General features: G+C 43.5%; 1 protein-coding gene across 2 annotated transcripts in view; it reads right to left on the bottom strand.

The window, feature by feature from the left end:
- Window positions 1–14,978, bottom strand: part of QSOX2 (quiescin sulfhydryl oxidase 2) — a 265,478-nt gene that overhangs the window by 54,188 nt on the left and 196,312 nt on the right. For both annotated transcript variants that reach the window (XM_085613372.1, XM_085613380.1), the window contains 2 exons: window positions 13,096–13,218; window positions 10,450–10,600 (listed from right to left, as the gene is read on the bottom strand). In XM_085613372.1, coding sequence (XP_085469498.1) covers window positions 10,450–10,600; window positions 13,096–13,218 — 274 coding nt within the window. The remainder of the gene's footprint in view (window positions 1–10,449; window positions 10,601–13,095; window positions 13,219–14,978) is intronic.

Genomic DNA, 14,978 nt, shown 5'->3' with positions numbered 1-14,978 from the left:
AACACTTGTAAGTTGAGTGCTTGAAGCTCACTAATGAGTCAGAGGAAATTATGGACACTAAGAAGGCTATCTTCCAGGAGAGGAGCTGTAAGGGGCATGACTGTAAAGGTGTGAAGGTTGCCCCTCGAGCCTTGTGAGACTATGTTAAGGTTCCACACAGGGGCAAGAGGTATTCAAGGATGCATGACCCTCTTAAGACCATCCATGAAACTCTCGCCCACTGGGATCCTAAAGAGGGATGAATGTTCCTGGTTTTGAATGCAGCAAGGTGGAGGCGTTTTGGTGTTTAGGCAAGGTCTGATTTCCGAACACGTACTAGTAGATTATGACCTGGACATTAGCCTTCAGGGGGATATACATTTATTGAAAGACAGTAATGGACACATCTTTTCCACTTTGCTGTGTAAAGGCCCGTCTGGTTGGCATTAGTGCCTCCCTCGAAATAGTCATCATGCATTCCAGAGGGTGGTTTAGATAACCCAACTCTAGGACCGGAGGTGCCACATTGCTGGGAGCTGTCTGGGTGTCTGCTCTGGCATTGTCTGTGGGTGAGAAGATCTGGCCTGAATGGAAACGTGTGGTGTCTGATGGACATTTCCAGAAGCATGGAATACCAATGCTCTCTGACTCAAGTGGGAACCACCAGGATGATTTTCTTCACCATGTGAGGAGTGGGAGGGGAGAAAAAGTGTAGGCAAAGGTTCCCGACCAGTTCATCCATCGTGCATTGCCCATGGGGCTGTGGGTGTAGGTATCTGGAGGTAAAGGTTGGGCACTTTGCATTTTCAGGGGTGGGCAAAGAATTTGAGGGGTGCTCCAATGCTCAAAATACCGATGTAGGACTTGCAGGTGGAGTTCCCATGTGTGAACTTGTTAATGCATCCTGCAGAGTAGGTCTTGAAAGTCATTTCCCACCCCTGGAAGATGTCCTACTATGAGGTGAATGTTGTAACATATGCCAAAGTCACCTTAGCCAGTGCTGAAACCTGGAGGAGTGTATAATGCAAGTAATACATGACTGTTATAATGTCTGTGTTGATGAGGACTACCTTCTTCAGAATTACCTCAAAGAAGACTTTGAGAGATAAGCTTAAGGCTAGCAGGTCTAGGTTATCGATGTTGAGTGGTCCACATCCCCAGTACAGTCAAAGTGTTGAAATGCACTCCTCCTCCTGTGAGGGAGGCGATCATGCTATTTGCAACCTGCTGAAGTGGACCTGAGAAAGGCCAGCCCTGCAGCAAGTTCTTGCTGTTCTAGCATTGCAGAGAGGGGAGTGCTGGCCTTCACCAACGATAGATTGTCCCAATGACCCTCTGTTTGTGACAGAGGCCTCTTGAGGTCCAAGTGGAGTCTAGTATGAAGCACAACAAACGCATGAGGCCATCATCCCAAGAAGCTGCATCATGGTTCTGATCGTGAGCGGACAACTGGGTTGGAAGAGAGGTAGCAACTGCTGAAATGCCAACAATCTCTGGTGGTTGGGGTAGAGTTTCCCGGTTACTGCATCCAACAAAGCGCGCAGAAAGGGTTGGATCTACCGAGGTTGGAGGTGGGACTTGCATTTATGGAGAACGTCAAGCTGTGGAGCGGAGAATTTGCTGCTTGAGTGTACACTAGGCACTGATGTCGCTCTTGATCATTGTCAAAATCGAGGAAGACATAAGTGCCTTCACAGATGCGATAAGGCACTTCGTGAACACCCTTCTTGGAGCTGTGGTCATCCCAAACCTGGCAAAGCGAAGCCAAGGGTGTCTTTTGAGGTAGACATTAGTATTACCAGCCCGGAGGCTATGATCACAGCTCCAACTACCATAAATAATAGAGTCTAAAATCAAATTTTTGTTTGATTAGCATAAAAGCAAGTACACTTTGCCCAGTTGGGCAAGGCCATGTAATTGGCAAAAAGCTTCCTTGAACACAATTCTTCATAATCGAACTCTATGCTGAAGTTAAGCAAAAAGAGACAATTATTAATTTTTAGGTCTAGCTTGGCTGTGGACCTTATGTGACCAAGAGAAAGAGAGCTTTAAGAAGCACAACTAAAAGAGGATATTTAGCTCTGCTCGCATGTTGATTACCCAGAGTTCATAATTTGATTTGGCAGAAGCTGTGTGCTAAAGCAGAAAAAGCGTGCTTGTATTTCACAGTAGTGTGCCTAAACTCACACCTGCTCAGAGACAGCACACCCTCCCGGGTGATAGGTTGCTATACACATCTGCATAACAAGCCAATGATCATGGATGTAGGCTCGACTGGTTCTTTGAGAAAAGTTATGTCAAATGCTATAGCTCTTATCTAGTAGTTAATATGAAATGTTATGACAAAGGAAGTAGGCCAGAGTTATTTACTGTAAAAGCATACGTTAATGCCAATAGGCCTTTATGAGTGGACTGTTATTACACTGTGTTAAAGCCTGTGGACAAGTATTTTTTTAACAGGAATTTACACCAATTACCTTACTTGCAAAGGTTTTGGTTACCCACTATGATGAACTTTGTTTTTATTGGAATTTCATTGGTTTTAGGCCTGCTCGGCAATGCAGCTGTCTGCGATGGTTTATATGATCACCAGATAATGAGATGTAAGAAGTAGTATTAAGAGAGACTGTGGATCCACAGACGTTACCATCTTCACTACAAGCATCCGATTGAACAATAGTAGTGTTAGTCTGCTAAGAAGTAGTTCTACTGTTCATAACGGATAGGGGCATTGTTAAAGCAGTTCCCAAGTTAAATACAGCAGTAAAGGGGTTTGGATGGTGTAACCCTGTGACCAATACAGTAGCAAGGGTTTTCCAATTCTCAACTGACACATACAATAGAAAGGGGTTTTACATTGTGAACCCTTTGCAAAACACCACAGGCCGGCTTTACAATGCATGCCCTGTGATAAATGCAATAGCAAGGTATTGCAAATTCTGAACTCACTGACATATGAAACAGCAAAGGGTTTTACACCCTGACAAATATACTATAAGGCATTTTACATTGTGAATGCCATAACTATCACCACAGAGATGGGCTTTATAATCAAGTATTTGGAAAAATACAATAAGAACGGGTTTACATTGTAAACTCTGTGACAAATGCAAAAGGAGCATGTTTAGTACAGGGGCCTCTTTTTAGGCCTGGCCACAGTAAAGGCTTTATGTTTTGAGAAGAAGATTTAATGTTCATGCCAATGAATACTTTGGGCCTGCCTAAAACGTTTGTTGTGCCTCTCTAGGCAGAGAGAACATGGTCATGTTTATTATCGTGGTAAAGCCAAGCAGCTTACTTCATTGGTTTTGAAATGAAGTGAAAAAGGCAGTAGGGCTTTCGTTTTGCATTGTGAAAGACTTGCTAAAGGTGAAAAAAAGTTGTGTGTGCAGTAAGCCCATATATGGGCATTGCTGATTTTTAAGGTTCATGCCTTTAGATGCCACGTGATACCATACAGATAATGGAAACAGAGAAGATAATGGGTTAGTTGTCTACGGTGTTTTTTTGCAGTACATGACGTTCACCCTGCGATTCTGCAAAGCCATTAGGAGGGGTTTTAATTTGCAATTACACTTGAAATTTTGTAAATATTAGTAATTTTGTGTATAGCACATACTTGTGAGTTTTTAAAGCACCGTTTTATTTTTTAAAGAAGCAGAGACCGCCAGTAATTTATTATATATATTTTTTTTATGTTACTAACTCTAAGCTTCTAGCACACAAATCTCCCCAAATACGGTTTTGACTGCTCTGCCTTAATACCAGGGGTGTGTAAAATGCAAGTAATCTGCTTTCGTGTAGTTATGCGTAATTATGGTAAAATGATGTGCAATTAGTTACGCAAAATGCAAATACGTCATTTCATGCTATCTTGTAGCACAAAATGCATCCTCACATACATTTTTGGCATGAGAATGCATTTAAAATAAAGCACCTTTAACAACAGCGGCTCGGGTTCTGTTTTTTTCTCGTGTGCTCCCGGTAAATTGTTAACATGAATGGGGTGCAATTACGAAAAGTGTCGTAATGGTATAATTTCGAGAATTTAAAAAAGGATGCATTAACATGAAATTCACAAAATTATGCAAATTACACCCACATAATTTAAATTTCATTCTGGCTTACTCAATACCCATAGAGTCAGGTTATACACTGAGAACCCTTTGAAAAATGCACTAGGGAGAGGATTTACTTTGTGGACTGTCTGATAAACCGAACAGCAACAGTTACTAACAGAATAATTTGTAAATTGCAACAGTAAAACCATCCTACTCTGAACTCCTTGATTAGCATCAAAGGGAGGAGCTACATGGTTTTCAACACTATGAGACCTTGTGACAAAGATGAAAAAGTTACTCACCTTCACGTAATGCTCTTTTTGGTGGATACTCTATTTAACCGCAGGTCCTCACCTTTGGGAAAAAAAACAGGTGGCACCAGGCTGGACGTGAGAGTTTTGTAGAATAGCCCCTGCGAGCCAATAGGTGCCACTGTGCAGATCTGCGTTGTTTCCGCTTTGAAAGGACATCTGGAGCAATATATAAGTGCTACCCCAATGCACTGACATCAGTTTTATTCTTGACACAGTTCACGTATGTACCAAAGCCCACGTCAATGCCACAACCTGCCAAATGTTAAGATAGGAACACCACGTGCCAGTGCAGCGGTACCAGCCTTTGCCCTGGTGTAATGAGCCCACAATCCCTTTGGGGGCAGCTTCTTGACCAATGCATAGCAGATCTTAATGCAGACTGTGACATAGCCCTATTCTGCACTGCCTTGCCTTTCTTTTGCCCAGAAAACTCCAATAAGAGCCGACCGTCCCTCCAATGGGCTTTGGTGCAACCAATGTATAAGCTTAGCTCTAGCAAAGAACGTTGGAAATGTGATGGACTGTTCAACATGCAAGGGAGTCGCAACTGCCTGTGAAAATACACCTCTAGTCCTTAGTACCAGTTTGTCAGTCTAGCCACCTTCTTTCCAGACAGAATTTGAAGCTCACTCACTCATCTAGCTGAAGGTTATCGCAATGAGAAAGACCAGTTTCACTGTTGGGAGACAGTTGTGCAGTGGCCTAAAAGGGTTGCACGTAAGGAAAAGTAAGAACAAATTTAAGGTCCTACTGAGGCATCATGAAGGGTTTGGGGGAAAACGTGGATTGACCCTTTAAGAAACTGCATCACAACAAGTGATCTGAATAAGGACAGTTGGCCCGGTAACCGCAAAATGGCCAAAACGGCTGTGAAATAACGTTTAACCATTCAGACTGCAAGTCCTTGCTGAGCTAAAGAGAACACAAACACAACACAAACACAGACATCCAACAGTTTGGCCTGCAACAGGACCCTATGATGAGTGCCACGCCAAGGCACAAACTTGTTACAACATCCAGAATAAACAAACTTTGTAGAGGGACATTTGGCCGTAAGAATGAGATATACTACTTTAGAGGGTAAATGGAATGCAGTCAGCTGCTGTTGCTCAAGCTCCACACATGGAGGTGTAGATTACGAATGCCTGAGTGCACGACCCTGCCCTGATGCTGCAAAATAAGATCCTCATGAAGCAGCAGCCTGGTCAGACGACTGATGCTCATGCTGGGTAGTGACGGGTATCATGCTCTCCTGGCCCAAACCGGAGCCAGCAGGATGACTTGGGCCTGGTCGTACTTGATCTTCAGAACTCTGAGCTGGAGGTGTAGTGGCAGGAAGGCATACGAGAGTCCGATGCTCTACTGTAGGCAGAATGAGTCTCTGAGAGTCCTGGGAACTCCAGCATGCAAAAGTGATCACAGTGCGCGTGTTTGGCTGTGGCGAAGAGACTGAGTCAGGGTTCTCCCCATTGCTAGAAGATGTAAAATAGGATGAAGGCCTCCACCCTTCTTCAACAGAAGGAAATAAAGAGAGTAACACCCTGTTCCGATTTCCGAGACCACAACTCTCTCAATGACTCCAGTCAGCAAAAGAGACCGAACTTCCTGCAGCAAATTGGACAAGTAGTCCTCTGAAACCCGCTCTGAAACAGGTGGCAAGTAGGAAAGGGTGCAGCCATTTTGAACCAACTGCAGGACCCACTTGTCGGATGTTATGGCCTGCCACCAGTGGAGTCAATACCTCCTACAGGGTGGTCATGCTCCACCAAGGGCAAAATAAAGCGGATTCAAGGCTGCTGCCTTTGTTGTGGGGAGGAGTTAGGCGGAGTGGGCTGAACAGTTTGCTGTTCCTGTGGGCCTAGGCGCTTGCTAGATCCTCCACCCTGAACCAGAAAAGACAGATGTGCCAGTTGTTGGGGTGGTGGGGCGTGACGTTATATATAAGCAAAACATTTGCTGATGCCTTGAAAGGGAAAAAACATTTAAGGATAGTGCCTTGAGGGCATAGAGACTGAGGAAGCATGCCGTGGCTCTACTCTCTTTAAAGTGCTCTAGGGCGAAGTGGACCTACTTGCTAAATAGGAATATTTGAGGGACGCCTGAACATCAGCCAAGAAGCAATCAATCTCATCCATGCATGGTGATGGAGCAACATGCTAGCCCAGACTGCTCTGCCTAAACAGTTGGTATGACATGTGGCTACATCCTGGCCATCCAGAATAGTCTGTGCCAATTTGGGTCTGTACTCCTCTGTGACTGCTTGCAAGATTTTTGTGACTGAATCACATAATGCTTGGGGGACCTGTCAGGAAACAGCTGGCATTGGCTCACTGATGAGCGAGGCTAGTTGAGGAGAACACTTGTTTCCCGAATGCCTCAAGTATCTTGAGATCCATATCTGGAGAGATCATGGGAAAACAGTTCGGGTTGATCCTGCTAGTGGAAGTCTGAACCCAGTAGGCTTTGTGGAGGAGGGTGATGCATCAAAAAAGCATTGTCACCTGGAGCAGATCTGTGGCCTTGTGGTACCTGTCCATTTACAGAAGAGCAAGACAAGATTTAGCCCAGGTACCTATGAGGGTATCAGTCATGGAATCAATAAAATGCAGCAAGGGCCGTGGTCTGTCCAGGCTGCAGAACATTTGTGGGTACATTCGCTTTTACTCCAGTAGACGGCAATTTAAGTCCAATACTTCAGCTGCCCGTCAGATGACCATAGCAAATGAGGCTGTCTCTTCTGTTGAGGGACTAGGAAGAAGTTGGCAGAAGTGTTCAGTCCACTGCCCTCTCGTAGGTATCAATAGAAGTTGTCATCATATTGTGGGAGAAATTCATCCCCATCGTGGTCAAAGACTGGCTGTGGTCAGAATCTGTTCTGAAAGGTTGTTGGGGCTGTGGAAAGCAGCTTCTAGGCGAAGGTTTTTATTTGTCTCAGACAGAATGAGCAGGGACTGGTGCATAAGGACTGTTTCAGGATGTGACTTTGCTCGAGGTCAAGAGGGGTTTGGTTCAGAGTCGGACAGGATGATAGGATCAGCGTCATCCCATGTCTTTGGCAGTGGTGACTGCTTCGACATGGCATGGATCATGATTCCAGATGAGTAGTTGGCTACGGAGTTGGAGCTGAACATACAGCGTGTTTGGGAGCCACAAATGGCACCGGGGGCACACCTGCCAGGAGTAATCTGATTGGAGGTCTCTTCGGATCTTTGGGGCCTGAAGGCCGGCCAGAGGGAGTCAAGGGGGACTAAAAATTCACAACATGACTTACCTGAATACCTTAACCCATTGCAGCGTCACCAATTGACCATCACATTTGGTGTACATTGGGATCAGCTGTAGAATTGGCTCCTTGGATGAGGACAAGGAATGAGGTCTGGGGACACCTTGATGTTCCCACAACTTTTCAGAAGGAGAGTGGCAAGGCTGAGATGAGGCCCACTTAGACTTCTTATATTTCTATTTGGATTTGGACCAAGAAGGACTGTTGCAGAACGGCCAAAAGAGCAGGAACGGGTCTACACTTTCAACTTCAATAGAGTCGTGAACACAAACACCAGAGACATACCTCATGAAGATCTGTCACAGACATCTGCTTGAGACAGTGCCTACATAGCTTAAAACCTGTAGGTATAAGAGGAGACCTGTTTCCTTGCACACTGGAAAGAAACATGACATATAAAAGTACATTAAGTGATGAGAACAAGTTAAGAGCTAGCCCCTGATCCTTGTACAAAGAAACAGAATGAAAAAAACGACTTCTGTGCGCTGGAGTGATACTTGTATGTAGCCCCAGTTGTCATTTCTGGGGTACACTAAGGAAACGTGGAGCTGCAAGATTCCACCTACCGGTATACAGGTCTACGCTAAACAACCTTAAGGATCCAATCTGGCGTCTAAAGGTGAGAAATCTGCCGTTAGAAGTATCAATCAGAACTCTAGTTCAGGTGAGAAATTGATTTTATTGTGTACATTTAAAACTTTCTATTTAGGATCGAGTTAAAAAAATGCATTTTGCAGTATGTAGAGTAGTAGTGTATTAGTCATACTTACTACAAAAGCAATTCACAATTGAACGGGTGGATTGTCACCTACACCCCTCCTATCTTCTCTATGGGTAGTATTTTCACATATGCAGGTTTACTACTTAGAAGTAAATGTGGGAGGGATGGGAGGGAGCGGTGGCAAATTGGGGAACATGCATACAAAATGTAAGCGGTTTAGAGAAAACCAAGGATGGGTTTAGGGAGGCACAGGTTTTTAAAACCCCCACACCCACAAAATAGTAAGCCCACTGCTAGTCACAAACTACAATTCTAAAGTTTCAACATCCCTAAAGGTGACTTAACAGTAGCAAGTGCACTCTCACCCAGCCTTGGGGTAAAACGTCGAGCACCACAAATGGTCACTCACAGGTACTACATACTCATAAAAAATAACGGAGGCATAGGTATTACTAACTAATACATAAAATAATTTCCTCTTTATCATATATTTATACTCAAACTGGAAATATTCTGATAGCACAATTGATGGCCAATAACTTTTTGAAGTTGAATGCAGATAAATCCAAGGTGTTGGTCTTTAGGCATCAGTTTTAGATCTAGACCTCTACTTGGGAGTCACCGGCTCTTGCCCCACTCCAAGCCCTGCTGGGACAACCAAAGAAGTTGTTGCTACCATAACTTCTGCCTGCATGTCAGCAAGATCACTGGTATAGATTATTCCCTTTTGAAAAGCTTAAGGAAAATTCTTCCTTGCATCTAAACTGAAGGTAGAAGACAGCTAACTCACCCTATTTGGATTATAGGAATGCAGACTTGCTTGGCGAACCTAAATGTTTTATCTATCAACTGACTGTACAAAATGCAGCTGCCACGCCTTCCGTAATTTACCTCAGCACGCTTCTGTTCAATTCTAATTGTACTTTGCTATTGCATAAATGGATCATGTGTCAAACACGCTGCATGATTCACAAGGCACTTGCTGGCAGATGTCCTGAGTATCTCAATTCTCATGTTCAGCCCTCGGTGCCTCTCTCGCATGCTTTGTTTCTCTTCTCATGAACTCTTGGTTGTGCCCAAGGATCCTCACCCCACAGCGGACAGACACTCTTTGATGGTTCTAGCTCCTACTCCCAGTACATCAGAGGTATAAGACTCTGCCCATTTGAGGGTGCGGTGAGTGGCGTCCATGTGGAAGAGCAAGGTCCAGACCTATAAGCATTGCAAACCTTGTTAGTTCGCCCTGTCTTTTTAACTCTTAAAATGAAGTCAGGAACGATACATTCAGCTGTTTGCACGGCCTTGATACAACACAAAGCTGTTACAAGTGAACAGAAAAAGCAAACAGAGTGGCAACTTAATTCCAACCTAATCAATCACATTAACTGGGACTATGAGAGGGAGGTGGAAAAACAGCAGCAAGGACTCCCTTTTATCAATGGAGTTGTTGCTAACAGGAAGTCATGCTTCAGCGCCACAGGTAAGAGTTGAAATATCTGAATCTTAATCTGCTTTTAACAGGGAGGAGGGCGTGTAGACTCCATATCCGGTAATAAAGCAATGAAAAGTACTTGCATCATTCACAATATCCGTTTCCAGATTACAACCAGCATGCCAGTTTAACCAGAAATTTAGAGACAGCCAAAAATATTTATCATTCTGTGCCCTTTGCACATTCACTGTTGATGTACCAACAATTTCTCATATCTACTCTACAAAAGCTGATGACCGGACCTTCGGTCAATCATTAAAGCATTACAATTGGTATCGCAGGAAATAATTTCGGGAGATTATGATCACAAACTTTGTGGTTTGGCCCTTCACTTGCTGGGAGATAGTATTAGAAAGACCTTTCTATATTATAAGGATAATCTGCCTGTGTATCCAGCATAGCTCTCCCAGCCCTCGTACAGCTAGGAAACTGCACCCAGAAAGTTCAATATTATAACTCGTTTAGTCCCCCCTTTCATCCGAGCTGGGACGTTCTGAGCCATTTTCACTGTTCTGCACACATATGTCTTCTAAAATAGTGACAGCGGAGTCAAAGCCTTAGTGGAAAAAGGCCTCAAGCACACAACACCAGCTGCTTACCTGCTTTAGGGAATTCTTCTGCCCGGATAGCGGCTTGCACAGCCAAGCTATGGAATAACTTCCAAAGAGAACATGTGTAACCTCTCAGCTCTGGGCTGCTTCCTTGACATCCAACCCACTTGACTCTGCTCGGGAGATATAGTCCGGCAATCTGAAAAATAAAACAGAATCAAATGTTTGGTAGAGTGCATCTTACTGCTGTGCTTCCAGTCTTGGGTGCACAATATTTTACCCACACAAAGCTCCCTAAATACATGCTCCTAATTTGACCCAAGCAGCACAAAACACAAAAATGGCAGAAGACCGGATGAGAAATGTAACCGCTGACTAGATCAGCCGTTGCAAAGTTGAAGACGGTTCATTAAAAAACAAATCGCAAGCTTTCAAGTAACAAATCTGTTCCAAAATTAAGAAAATTGGTAGAGGTTTAAGTGTAGGATTGGGAGATAGCATGCAAAGAAAGGGTAAAACCCATTAGGTCCATCTGCATTTACTTTGCTTAAGTTAAAATTACAAGCACATTCTTGCCTCAATGCTTATTGCGCACCCTCTCTGGTGCACATAATTATCTCTCACTCTTCTGACATTCTGTAGGCCACAGCCTTAAAAGGGAAGCTGGTGGAAAAGAGGACCAAGTATCAAATCATGGATGTGGGAACACTCATGGTTGCACCCAAATTCTTCAGAAAATGAAAAAAGGTTTTCTTTTTGGTTACAGCATTCTGAATCATTCACACAATTTATATACATAAATACAGAAAAAGCGACTTTCTGACTCCTGAGATTACTGGACCTTTGGCATGCTGGAGCAAACCACCATCATCATCTACACCCTGAAGTGTTCAATACATCCTTCACTGGTTCTCCAGCTACCTATCCAACCAACACCAGCTCGTTCACATGGGCACCTCTAGGTTCCAAAAGTGTGACAAGGGACCCGCAAGTTGCAACTGTATTGTTGAGTAAATACACGTTGTTTATTTGTTCCATAACATAATGTGTATTTGTGAAGCACACATTCACCCCCAAAGGGTTATCTTGGCGCTGAATAACAGGTGTTTATGACATGAGACCTCATTCATAGGGCATCTAATCTCCTTCACTCTGTCTCTCCAACTATCATCCCTGCTGCTTTGGGTCACTAGGACCTCCCCACATTCTACTCTCTCTGGGCTCCTGCTCAGACCCAGCCTCAGACCACAAGGCACGAGTCAGATACTTCTCTACTGTATACACTATAAGAAGTTCCTGATCACTTGCTGAGTTCCCAAAGGTTCCATCATGTTCCGGGTCATCTTCAACCTGTACATGGATCCCGCTGGGATGGACATCAAAATGTACCAGTACGCCAAATGTATTCAAAGGTCTCCTCAGATCCAGAACTCCAGTGCCTAAAACACTGCTTGCACCTCATCCAGACCTGGATGTCCAGTAACTATCTGAAACGTAACCATGCCAAAAGCAGAATTCTTGCTGTTCGCCGAGAACAGCCACCAACTAGTCCAAGCCTGGATCAATTGCATGAACCTGAATAGATTTGATCGCAAACTTTCTCACAAAGCAAAGAATATTATTGGATTACCAATATCCACAGAAAAACCAAGACAGCTTGAAACCAGCTCTTTGTACTAAAGAAAGTGAAACCAGCTCTCACAGAGGCTTAAGAACTGCAGTTTCAGTCGTCATACTACAGGATGTGGATGGTGGAATACCCTGTTCGACAGTCTCCCAGACTTCACACTGGCCCCAGTTAAAGGTATTGACATGCAGAAGCATGCTTCATCAAGAGCCTGAAGAGATATGACCGTATAGCCCCATCCTGAAGGAACACCACTGACTGCAACTCATCCACAAAGCTATCAGAGCTGGAAATGCCACTTATATGGCTGACAAGTAAGCCATCTATGGTGGTTCTCGCACACCAGCAGTAAGGACACCATCAAATTCGAGATTAAGAGTGAAAAACAAAAATCAAGGCAACACGCCTTGTCCCAACTCTGCACGTAGGATCGGGAATGATCCCTGCATGCTAAAACTATTTAGTAAACCGCTTTAAAGAACATGACGATGCTCTAAAAGCGCGTTTACGCTCATAAAAATGAGCTGCGCCTCTAATAACATGTTGATCGTCTTTGTGCCTTTGATGATGGGCAATGCTTCGCTGCCCTTCAGCCAGGTTTGTGCTATACAAATAGCGCATATATACTTAGATACAAATACCATACCCATGATGATGCTCTTGCAGCTACTGAAAAAAAAAACTCATTGACATCCCAGGTGGCACAGGTTTTAAACTACTAAATACTTGGATAAAAAGGTAAATAGAAGGAATCAGGGTAGCTGAAGGTTTCACTGCAGAAAGAGAAGCAACTGTTTAGGGAAAACAATGCCTTGAGACAAAATACAACTGAATTTAAATGAAAATAGGTCAATTTCAATAAGTGTAAACATCAAAGTTTGATTAATTCTGAGAACTTGAAAGTTAAATATTGATTTACTTGGTGTTTACAACAGATTACAAAAGAATCAATGAACCAATGATTTTCGGTTAAATAGTTTTCTTGCACACAATATCTTGTACAAGGAAGACATCGGATACAGGCTCTTTTGCAAGACGTCTCACATACAGATCTCACAATATCTTACCCTCATCTTGTTGTTTACCAGATCAAGGATGGCATCGTAAGGGATTTTGTCTAAGGGCAGGTTCACCAACCACTCGTGCAAGGTTTCCAACAACTTCTTCACAGGTTGACGACCAGGAAACAGCTGATGGAAATAGAGGTGGAAATTATTTTTCTTTAAAATTAAAATTTTCTAGATAAAAAAGCACAAGATCACAGGGGTGTTTGTTCCCTTTGAGTATAGCCCTGTAGCTGCAGTCCAATGTCTGAAAACATTTATAAACTATGCCTTTATTAATCATTCTGCTGAAAATGGAAAGCACAAACTGATGCTTGTCATGGCATAAATATATATTTATACCATGGCAGGGAAAAGCAAATGTGGCCCAATAACATTTTTAGGAGCAACTGTATTAAAACACATTCACACATTTCATACTAACACGCAATCGTCAAATTCCAGTTAAGTACTACGTTCCAGCAACACTTGCACGAGAAAAGTACTCTCTTGAGTTGCCTCACAGGTTCCATGTAACCATTATTTTACATAGGGAAAGAACCTCGTTACAGTCACAAAGCCCCTTCAATGTGGTATTACCTTAGTGCACAAATGTAACTCGCTGCATCCTGGTTTTGGTAAAACAAAAGGTCATGACGTGAACACCCAAGGGGCATTGGTAAGGCCAAAGCGAGCAGAGCAAACTGGAAATGACCCTGGCCAACCCTGAACCGAAGGTGGCATCTTTGACACTGCAGCACGGGCACACGAAAATACACACCCTGCAGTTCTATCCAAGGCAACCATCCAGTCAACTAAATCCCAGGCAGCCAGAACTTGGGTCAAAGTGAGCAGCGGGAGTAGCAACCCATCGTTACTTCCAAGGCAGACATTCTTTCAATGGCCCCTTACGACAATACAGCCTGCACTGCCTGCAGCAAGATGGAAAGATGCTTCTTCGAAGGCCACTGTGATGTGGGATGAAGTTGAGGAGGGTCGGAAAGGATTATGTTACTTACCCAGTAAGCATCTGTTCTTGGCATGTAGAGCTTCACATGCTTTGCATATTCCTGCCATCTAGTGTTGGGTCCAGATGTTTGAAAGTTGTTTTTCTTTGAAGAAGTCTTTCCTAGTCACGAGGTAAGGTGACTCCTCCTTTCGGTGATAATGCGCATGGGCATTGACTCCATTGTTATTGTTTTCCCGCAGGAGGGTGAGAATGGAGTAAGTGTAGTAAAGAAATGTCCATGCATATGAATGCATAATTAAGAAATGCAACAACTATAGGTGCTCGGAATGCGGGTGGGCGCATGTGAATCTACAGCTCTACATGCTAAGAACAGATGTTTACTAGGTAAGTAACAATACGTTCGAGACATGTGCGCTGTAGATACACATACTCTGCATAGACTACAAAGCAGTATACTCCCAAAGCGGTGGCTAACCTGTAGATGCTGCAGTTGTTTAAAACCATGTTTTAAGTACAAATTGGGCTACATTAGCTTGTTGGAGTGCTAACACATCTACACAATAGGGTTTGGTAAATGTGTGTGGTGTAGACCATGTAGCTGCCTTACATATCAAAAAAGGTGAGAATATGGACCACTTTTCCTGTGATACCAAGGTCTTAATTAACGTGGGAAACCATTGCTACCATTGTGTACCGTAACAGCATGATCATTGGGTCTTTTGCTTTGTCAATATGCTGACCTCCACATGGAGGAAGACCAACTGGTTTTGCAGTAGTGGTCAGGAATAAAAAGAGGGCGTGCTCGTGCTCAAGATGTGTGAAATTAAGAATAAAATTCCCTATATCAAATCTCGTGTCCTTTATTCTTGAGATTGGTGACGTGGGAAATTAAAAACGTAGTCATGCGTGTATAGACCTAGTTATTGGTCCATCACCA

Source organism: Triturus cristatus, chromosome 1_2, assembly GCF_964204655.1.
Source record: "Triturus cristatus chromosome 1_2, aTriCri1.1, whole genome shotgun sequence".
Taxonomy (NCBI): Eukaryota; Metazoa; Chordata; class Amphibia; order Caudata; family Salamandridae; genus Triturus; species Triturus cristatus.
The sequence above is the reverse complement of the archived record's forward strand: the minus strand, read 5'-3'. Positions and strand labels throughout refer to the sequence as shown.